Source organism: Chenopodium quinoa, unplaced genomic scaffold, assembly GCF_001683475.1.
Source record: "Chenopodium quinoa cultivar QQ74 unplaced genomic scaffold, ASM168347v1, whole genome shotgun sequence".
In the NCBI taxonomy this organism is placed as follows: domain Eukaryota; kingdom Viridiplantae; phylum Streptophyta; class Magnoliopsida; order Caryophyllales; family Amaranthaceae; genus Chenopodium; species Chenopodium quinoa.
Window position 1 is genome coordinate 1,403,615 of NW_018744080.1, and position 10,180 is coordinate 1,413,794.

The 10,180-nt window shown below is 34.7% G+C and overlaps 1 protein-coding gene across 1 annotated transcript; it reads right to left on the bottom strand.

Annotated features, from left to right (window-relative positions):
• Window positions 1-4,023: 4,023 nt before the first annotated feature.
• On the bottom strand, window positions 4,024-5,838 carry LOC110691347. Its single transcript, XM_021868267.1, has one exon. It carries the CDS (start codon window positions 5,836-5,838, stop codon window positions 4,024-4,026), a length of 1,815 nt encoding a protein of 604 aa, XP_021723959.1.
• Window positions 5,839-10,180: the final 4,342 nt, after the last annotated feature.

Consider the following 10,180-nt stretch of genomic DNA (forward strand, 5'->3'; position numbering starts at 1 on the left):
TAATATTTGTTGTTGTTGTTGCTACTACTACTACTGTTGCTGTTGGTGTTGTTGGTGGTGGTGTTGTTGTTGTTGTGGTTATTATTATTATTATTATTATTATTATTAGTATTATTGCTGTTGTGGTTGTGGTTATTGTTGTTATTATTATTTTACTATTGTTGCTATTATTAATTATTATTATTATTATTATTATTATTATTATTATTATTATTATTATTATTATTATTATTATTATTATTTTATTACTATTGTTATTATTAATTATTATTTGAAAATTAAGCAGAGCAGATATATTTCTTTTGAGAAGAGCATATTTGATTTGAGCATAGCAGAGTAGGGCTCAACACAGCAGACCAAAGCAGAGCAGCTCTAAAGAACGGGGCCTATAGTCATAACATTAGTTGTAGACCTTGTAGTTCCCATGTATTACATCACCAAGCATGTAACACAATAAAGTTCTTGAGCCACTGCACATCCGGGCTTGATGCTCCCTGAGCTAGTTAGGTCCTGTTCTATTGAGCTTCTGGGCAGAGCAGATTAAATTTCAGCAGAGCAGAGTAGAGCAGATTTCAGGATAGCAGAGCAGAGTAGAGCCGAGCAGATTTCAACATTATTATTAATACTATACTATTGTTGTTGTTGTTATTATTATTATTATTACTGCCACTGCCACTGCTATTGCTACTACTGCTGCTGCTACTATTGCTACTGCTACTGTTGCTGCTGCTCCTCCTATACAAAGTACTACTTGAAAACAACCTCCGTTTTTTTTTAAATTCTTAAATTGTATGGAAAGATTGAAAAATAATTCAACTCAATGAACTAACAATCAATACCCACATACATATAATGTTTCTACACATTGTGATTCTAATATCAAATGTTTATAAAAGAAATTGTTATTATTATTATTTATTTATTTTGAAAGAATTGTTATAATTATTAGATTTTATTAATTAATAATATTATTAAATATTAATTCTTAATATTTGAATTATAAAATATTAATAATGATAACTATTATTATTAATTATCATTATAATTAATAAATATTAATAATTATTAATACATAGTATTAATAATTATTAAAATTATTTTTAATATTAATAATTATTATAATTTTCAAAATAATAAACTATTATCATCAATACAATATTAATTATTATTATTATTGAATATTAATTATTATTATTGTTATTATTAATTATTATTATTACTATTAATTATTATTTGAAAATGGAGCAGAGCAGAGCAGGGCAGATTTCTTTTGAGCATATGCTAGCAGAGCAGATTTGATTTGAGCAGAGTAGGGCTCAACTGAGCAGAGCAAAGCAGAGCAGCTCTAAAGAACGGGGCCTTAGAGTGCTTGTGGCTACCTTAGCCTGAGCATCTGCTACTTTGAGACTGTCTCTTGGAGCGTGATCCAATCTGCATCCCACGAAGTCATAGTGTATACAATGTCTATTCCCTACCTTTTATTAACAGTGTTTGGACAGTTTATCATATCTTTAAAAATGTCTAATTACTTATTTGCCAATATAAATGTAATTTTTTTTAACTTTTATGAATAGTGTGCAAATATCTATACCCCTAAAAATATGGGTTTAAATAATTTCCAACAAAAAAAGTTAGGACATAAGACTAAATTAAAACTTTCCCTGGACATGGCTAGCTATGGCGTGCACATCACGCGTTTTAGCAACCTTAGTACATGAAGGTTATTATGCCCTTCTTTTTTTATTACAACACTTTTTATAATTGGTATTTTTAAAAAATATATATAAATAATGCAATACTTTTTTTTATTGGAAATACTATTTTATAATTCCTTGTTTTCTTTTAAAAGAAATACTTTGACTTTTACACTATTTATATATTCCACCATAATTGGCTTTGATAATTTATAATTGAGGAAAAATATAATCAAGTGTAATCTTGTTAGATTCATCTTGATTTATATTAATATCAAATTTTCACAACTTTTGAATATTAGTAATAAGATATATTAGTAATATTATAATAATGCATTGACAAATGTGTAATGAAAATAGCAATTTTATTGTATAAAACCGCTATCACCCTTAGCGGTTCTTCTAATTAAGGAAGTGGATAGAAGATTATAAGTCAATAAGTGTGATATATTTAAATTAGAAGAACCGGTAATAGCGGTTTTATTGTATAGAACCACAATTGGTGGTAAATTTTGTCAATTAATTTGTTCATTAACTTAGTTTAATATTTTCGCCAAAATATGTCTCAAAATATTACTTCCTCCGTTTCCTATTAAGTTGACGCGTTTGATTTAGGCACATATATTAAGGAGAGGACAGAGACTGAAAGAGAATGAAAAAGCAAGTGGGGTACCTTGTAAATGCAAGGTAAAAAATTTACCCTAAAAGGAAACGTGTCAACTAAAAAAAACTTCCTAAAAAGGAATACATGTCAACTAAAAAGAAACGGAGGTAGTATGTTGCAAGTAAATAAAAACGGATAAAATAGAAGACCAAAGTAGTAACTTTCTTTCTAATAGAATTTTCTTCAATTATTGGAAGGCAGCATATGAGACTAGAGACCTACACTTCTAGAGTTGTAACCCTTTATTAAGCACACAATTGTTCTTTGAAAACCGAAAGACATGAACACGCAACATAAACAATAGAAGCCATTACAAATGCAAAGTCTTAAAATTTGTCGATGAAGTCATAAATATGCTTGGTAATGACATCAGGCTGTTCTTGAAGAAAATAACCAACTCCTTGAAGAACAACCACATCCTCTAAAAGTGGCACATCCATTTTCATTCCACCTCCAGTCCAATTTAGTTGCAACTATTTCCTTTTTGGGCCGGTCCACATTATTTGCAACTTTCCCATTTCTTTCCTTTTTAGTAACTTTTAAGTGGTAAAATTACCATTTTACCCTTACTTTTTCTTAAAACACCCTAATTACAAAACTGATTTTATCTAATTAGCTTAAACCCTAACATTAATTAAGTTACCTATTTTCACCAAAATCAACCCCTTAGCCACCAAAACTAATTCCAGCCACCTTCATCCTCTTTCATCTTCCTCCTCATCACCATTGTTCATCAAGTTTCTACATCTTCTTCCTCATCCCCATTTTTTTTTCTCTTTCATCCTTCAACAATTCCTATTATTTTTTTAGATTTGTGGGTTTGTGGGTTCGTCGGTGTGTGGGTTCATGGGTTTGTGGCTTCGTGGGTTTGGTGGTGGGTGGGTGGTTATTGCGGCTCGCCGGTGGGTTTCTGTGTTGGTTGTTTCGGCGGTTGGTGGGTTCGACTGTGGTGGTTTCGGTGTTGGTTGTTTCGGGGTTGGTGGTTTCGGGGTTGGTTTTGCCGGCGGTGTTGGTTGGGGTTTCAAATCGGTGGGTTGGGGTTGGTGGGTTTCAAGTCGGTGGGTTTCGGGGTTAGTGTTACGGCGTTGGTGGTTTCGGTGTCGGTGTCGGTGGTTCGGGGGTCGTGATATGGATTTTGATGGATATAACCTTCAATCGCAGTTGAAAGGTTTGGAATCTTGAGTCTCGGTCAAGAAACGCTAAGCAACACGAGCTTAAAACCTAAACTAGGCCAAGAATACACAAGCACAAGCTTACGTAAACCTTTATAAATTTCAATTTGACGAAAACTTATTTTTATTAAGAGCCTAAATGCCATTATATAGGCTACAAATAAGTACTAAGATTTCTAATTACATTAGAAGTCCTAGATAAAATCAACTAGTCAAATTCCTAAACACACTTCTAATAAAGATAGAACTATTTAAAAGATAAAATTTCCTAAACTTAATCTTAAACTTAAAAACTAATCAAAATAAAAGATTAAAATAAGGAAATAAATCCTAACCGCTTAAAACAAGAAAAACCCTTTCAAGTGAAAGGTAAAAACTTGTAAGCAAAATCTAAAATAACAATTAAGCTACTAAATTTCGAAGGTTCCAAGAGAGGTAGGATTTTTCACTATTATTCCATATCATACTCCCCCTCTTGAAAAGAAACTTGACCTCAAGTTTCATCCTCAAAGCAAGGTACCAAATCGGACGAAGGAAGAGTAGCACAAACTCCATTCCCTAGAAGAACCTTGAATGTTTCATAGCCAACCTTCTCAACAATGTCAAACGGTCCCTCATCCATTGGTTCACCATTCTTGTGATCAATATGCATACGTTGAGCATTTAAGGACAACCACACTTTCGATCCCTCTTGCAGATTAGTTCCTTTGCGCATTTGGAGCAATTTGTCCCTTCGTTCTCTCTTATCGTTTGAACAATCAAGCACCTCCTGATGGCACGAGCTAAAACACACATGAGAAACGCCTCCTTTTTGTTCTTTAGGCATAGGTGGACGTATAGGAGGTAAGGGATGCAAGGCTAAACGCTTGTCTCCAATTAGAACCGAATAGACATTAGTCTTGCCATTGTGAAAAACGTGTCTATCACTTTGCCAAGGTCGTCCAAGAAGCAAAGAACATGCGGTCATTGGCACGGCATCGCACCAAATTTGATCCACATAGTCACCTACTTTAAAACCAATCAAAGCTTGTTTTTTAACCCACACACCATTGTCATAATTAAACCAACTCAATTTGTATGACTGAGGGTGCTTTCTTGTAGGTAATTGAAGCGAATCCACCATAGACAAAGCACAAGCATTTGTACAAGAGCCACTATCAATTATAAAAGAGCAAACTTTACCATTAATTAGGCACTTAGAATGGAAAAGATTAGACCTTTGCTCATCTTCTTTCTCATCAAGCGTGGCTAATAAAGACCTCCTTATAATCAAGCTCTTAGGCTCATTTTCTGCATAGCAAACCTGTTGATTTTCCCAAAAATAAGAATCCATCACATCTTGCGATTTGTCTTTAACTAAGGCTTGTTGGTGTTGTTGTTCAAGCACATCCAATTCATCCACGTTTTGAGATAAAAACGTGTAGTATTCCTCCTTAGTAATAAGTGCCTTGTTTGGACATTGCTTAGCAAGACGCCCCATGCCCTGACACTTAAAACAAACAATTTGTTTCATCTTTTGTTGACTTTGAGGCAGAGAAGATTGCCCTTGCTTTAAGTTTGACACAAGTTTGTCATGCTTAGACGTGGCATCTAATGAACTTGGAGCAATATCATAATTTTCGGTTTGCGGCTTAATAGAAGGGTATGGCTTCTTTTGCTTCTCTAACTTGCAAGCAATCATACAAACATCATCAAAAGTAGTCAAGGGTAGTACTTCGACTTGATTACGTAGAGAAGTATTCAAACCAATCACAAATTTTGCAATCTTTTGTTCCTCTTCATCCTTGCAATCACAAGCAATATAAAGTCTTTCGAATTCTTTGATATAATTAGCAACCGACATATATCCTTGTGTCAAAGAATTTAATTTCAAATACAAGTCTTGCTTATAAGATCGTGGAACAAATCGTTTTTTCATCTTAGTCTTTAAATCTGTCCAAGTAGAGAGTTGTGGCTTACCTTCTCTTTCACGGTTATTTTGCATGGAATCAAACCAAAGGGAAGCATACCTTGTGATCTTGAGGATAGCGTGATTGAAACGTTTGTGATCGTCCAGATTTTTGTTTGCAAATATACGTTCCATTCTCCTCTCCCAATCCAAGTATAAGTCTGGATCACCATCACTGTCAAAGCTAGGCAAATCAGCAAGCTTTATCTCCTCAACTGTGTGATTGCGTATGAGCGGAGGTGGTTCACGGTTATGTAGTTCTTGCTGGAGTAAAGCAGTAACTTCTTCCGACTTATCCAACCGAGCATTAATCTTCTTGAGCTCATCCAACAATGCCGCAAATTCAGCTTGATTCACCATGTTTAGTTAATGATTAAACACACAAAACCAGTCCAGAAATTGATCGAAAGTACGAGGACCAAAACCCAATGAAAACACCTCGAAAAATTCTAAAATTTTGTATACTGCTAGCCCTATCAGTCTAAAATACTCGACCAAAAATTCTGAAAAACATTCCCAGCCAAGTAATCGCAGTTTATTTTTTTCTCAACAATGGCAGATTAATTTGATTTTTGACCAGGTGTAAAGAACGAACCCAGTTTAATAGCTATGCTTCTCGAAAAGTTCTCAAATTTTTCAGGTGAAAACTAGACAAAAAATTAACCAATTTCAAAAAACGAATCACCTCAAAATCTTTAGAAACGAAGGAGAACCAAGTCGATCAATTTGACATTTGAAACTGAGTTTTTTGACACAAATTGTCAAACTCGTCCCTCGTCAAACAGCAGCCACACCAATTTGATATGGATTTTGATGGATATAACCTTCAATCGCAGTTGAAAGGTTTGGAATCTTGAATCTCGGTCAAGAAACGCTAAGCAACACGAGCTTAAAACCTAAACTAGGCCAAGAATACACAAGCACAAGCTTACGTAAACCTTTATAAATTTCAATTTGACAAAAACTTATTTTTATTAAGAGCCTAAATGCCATTATATAGGCTACAAATAAGTACTAAGATTTCTAATTACATTAGAAGTCCTAGATAAAATCAACTAGTCAAATTCCTAAACACACTTCTAATAAAGATAGAACTATTTAAAAGATAAAATTTCCTAAACTTAATCTTAAACTTAAAAACTAATCAAGATAAAAGATTAAAATAAGGAAATAAATCCTAACCGCTTAAAACAAGAAAAACCCTTTCAAGTGAAAGGTAAAAACTTGTAAGCAAAATCTAAAATAACAATTAAGCTACTAAATTTCGAAGGTTCCAAGAGAGGTAGGATTTTTCACTATTATTCCATATCAGGTCGTTGGGTTTCTGGGGTCGGTGGTTTGGTGGTCGTGGCTGGTGGAATCGGTGGGTTGGGGGTCGTTGGGTTTCTGGGTTCGGTGGTTTGGTGGTTGTGGCTGGGTTGGCCGTGGCTGGGTTGGTGGTCGTGGCTAGGTTGGTGGTGGTGGGTTTCTTTTTTAAAAGTGGGTTGATTTTTTTTATTACTTGATTAATACTTAATTGTATACCCTTATCTTTCAATAAATATGCTTAGGAAATTTTGCCTCGGCCTCCGCAAACCCCCCCTCCCCCCCAAAGTTGCAACTAAATTGGACCGGAGGTAATATTTTTTTATTGAATTGAAACTATTTTTGTTGAACATAAATTTTTTTTTATTAAATATAAATTAATTATACTGGATTGAAATTATTTATGCTGAACTATTTACTAATTCTCTATTATATTGCTTGTTTAAATTTATTGATTTCTACTAAACTGGAATTTTATATGAACTAAACTGAACTTGTTTTTGATAAACAAAACTTTTTTTTACTGAATTGAAGCAAAAATAGTGTTGAAATCTATTATATCCCACTTATGAGTGTCCCTGACAGGGTAAAGTCGTATCCCCTTAATCAAAAGTAATTCATAAATCCTCTAACTAATGTAGATAGGGAAGTAGGGTCGAATCCATAGAGAAACGAGTCTTTCTATTCCTAATTAATTAAAGTAATCTAACTTATAAAGTAACCAATATGTAAATTTGGATATAAAACTAAACTACGGAGATTAAGAATAAGGAGAAAACTATTAATAAAAGGCCTAGGGTATAGGTTCACCAATAAATAATATTCCAGGGTAAAACATAATAATCAATCATCAATGCATACATTAATCAGATCATAAAGGGCTTTCACTACGTATTACAATCACACAATTAATTTACCGGTATTAAATCTCATCTCTCGAATCTCGACTTAACCATTTATAAATTAACCTGCCTATTGAAACTAGACCTAAACATCAATTCTCATCTGTCGAATCTCGAATCGATATTGTTAAACTCATGCATAAAAGATCTGCGCAAATCTAGTCACAGAGCATTAAATCAATCAATAGGAAATTAATCTAGCATTGATAATCAACAATAATAAATTACCCCTTCATATTATTTACGGCTATTTCATCAAATGCCACTGACAAATTTAAAAATTCACTAAATGCCATTGCACTTTTCAGAATTCACCAAATGCCACTCATAAACAGTAAAATGTCACATCGTGCCATTAATGAGGCCTGGACGTCAACAATCCGTTAATCGGATTCCTAATTCACCAAATGCCATTAAATATTTACTAATTTCACCAATTGCCATTACTTATTAAAGTTATTACACAATATACCTCTAAAGTAACGGCTAGTTTTTTTTTAACAATTTTAAATTATTGATGGGGCAATGTAGCCGTTACACATACATTCTTGTATAAATGTAAGACTTAGAACATGCATTACATCCCTCCTACTTGCATAATCATGAGTTTGATATCAAACACATCTTCCTCAACACACGAGTGTGCATATGTGCGCGTTCCAAACAAATTTTGCGGTTGTGGCAGAAAATACGCGATTAGAAGTTCGGAGTCAACATTAAATCCACAAAGGCTTTACTACAAGTGTGACTCGTGTAATAGCTTCAAATGGTGCAAAGTTTTGAAGGCGCAAGAAGGTCAAAGTACGGGAAGCTACTATGATAGGGATGGACTGGGACATAGCAATTTGCATGATGAATTGAAGCAATTGAAGAAGAAAGTGAAACAGCAACAAAAACTTTTAAATTCTGTTTTGAAATTAGGTGTATTGATGTGTGTGATATTTGTGATTGTAATGATGAAGTGAACAACATGTAATTGAGATGAAATTGAATAAAGTGTTTACTTGAACATGTCTTCCATATATTTCTTCCTGTTTCAATCATGTTCATCCAAAAAATAAGGCCACTGTTCATCCAAAAAATTAAGGCCACTGTTGCCAATGTATTTGTCTAAAGTTTACACAAAATATTTCCCAAAAAAATACCATCACAACACATCACACATTGGAATTATATTGTTCAACAACTAGATTACATTAACAAGTATGTTGTGCAGTCAAAAGGGTAGGGGTTTGGAGCTCAAGCAGCTTTCTTTGCTCTCTTCTTGGGCCTTGAAGTGCTTGCTTCAGCTTCTGCATCGCTGTTGGTTGCTGCAGTTGTTGCAATCTTTTTCTTTGCAGAACATGTCAACATGTTGTGCCCCAACTCCTTGCATAGGCTGCACTTAACTGTGCTATGCCTCTTCCCTTTTCTTGCTTCACTTGCACCTCTTCTTCTCTGCTTCTTAGGTCTGCCTGCAGATCATTTCATTGGGGGTGGTAGTATGTCAGGCAGGTTGAATGAAGGCCACTGGGTTTGGTCAGGCATTGGGTGCATATGCTCATCATAAGTGCTTTTGTATGCCCTCCCTTTGAAATAAGGTGACACAAAATCTATAGCATGCAGCCTTTGGTGGCAAATCACCCTAAGCACATGCTGACAGGGGATCCCTAAAAGTTGCCACTTTCCACAACCACAAGTTCCAGCCCCAAGTTTAATGGGAAAGTACACATGTTGATCCCTCACCTCAAACTCATCACCCCCACATGGTGTAGCATAGCAGAACCTAGACTCATCTGATCTTGTTTGCAAGATCTTAGTAGCTTACTCAGTGAGCTCCCCATCTCCCATTGATGTTGCTTTATCAAACCTTGGAGCCATCCTTTTCATGCACCATTGCCTAATAGCTGCAAAATAGAAATCAATATAGAAATTACAGTAAAGAAAGGTAGAAATTGCATTTACAAACTGACTTAACAACAGAGCAAATTCAATTTTGAACCTTCAAGTAGCTTTAACACAGGTAGATCTCTGTATGGCTTGGTGCAAGAGTTGAATGATTCCACAAAATTTGTTGTGTTATGGTCACAACAAATTGTTGGCTCAAACTGATGCCTTAACCAAACCTCAGTGGTGCTGTTCAAGTAATCAACAGCCTTTGGATTGTAGGCATGAATCTTCTCCATTGCTTTGTTGAAGACATGGATTGTAAGCATCAGCAGCAACCCAAAAGAGCTTGTGAAAAGCTGTTCCACTAAAACCATTTGTTTTGCAGTTGCTGTACAAGTGTTGACAGCAGATTCTTCTACTGGCTCTGGGGAATGTCTCCATAATTGCTGCATCAACTCCCTGCATAGGAATGTAACAAGTGAGAAGGGAGAACTTTGCCCTTTGAAAAAATAAAATCACAGCAAATTGAGAGTTACCTTCATCCTGTCAGAGATAAAAGTCCAATCATCTCTGTTGCATCCCTCTTTCTGAAAAAGGCACTTCAAATTCCTCATAAAATAACCCCA

What these genes read in the sequence shown, in the direction of transcription:
- LOC110691347 (XM_021868267.1), bottom strand. Translation starts at nt 5,838, where the DNA reads ATGGTGAATCAAGCTGAATTTGCGGCATTGTTGGATGAGCTCAAGAAG.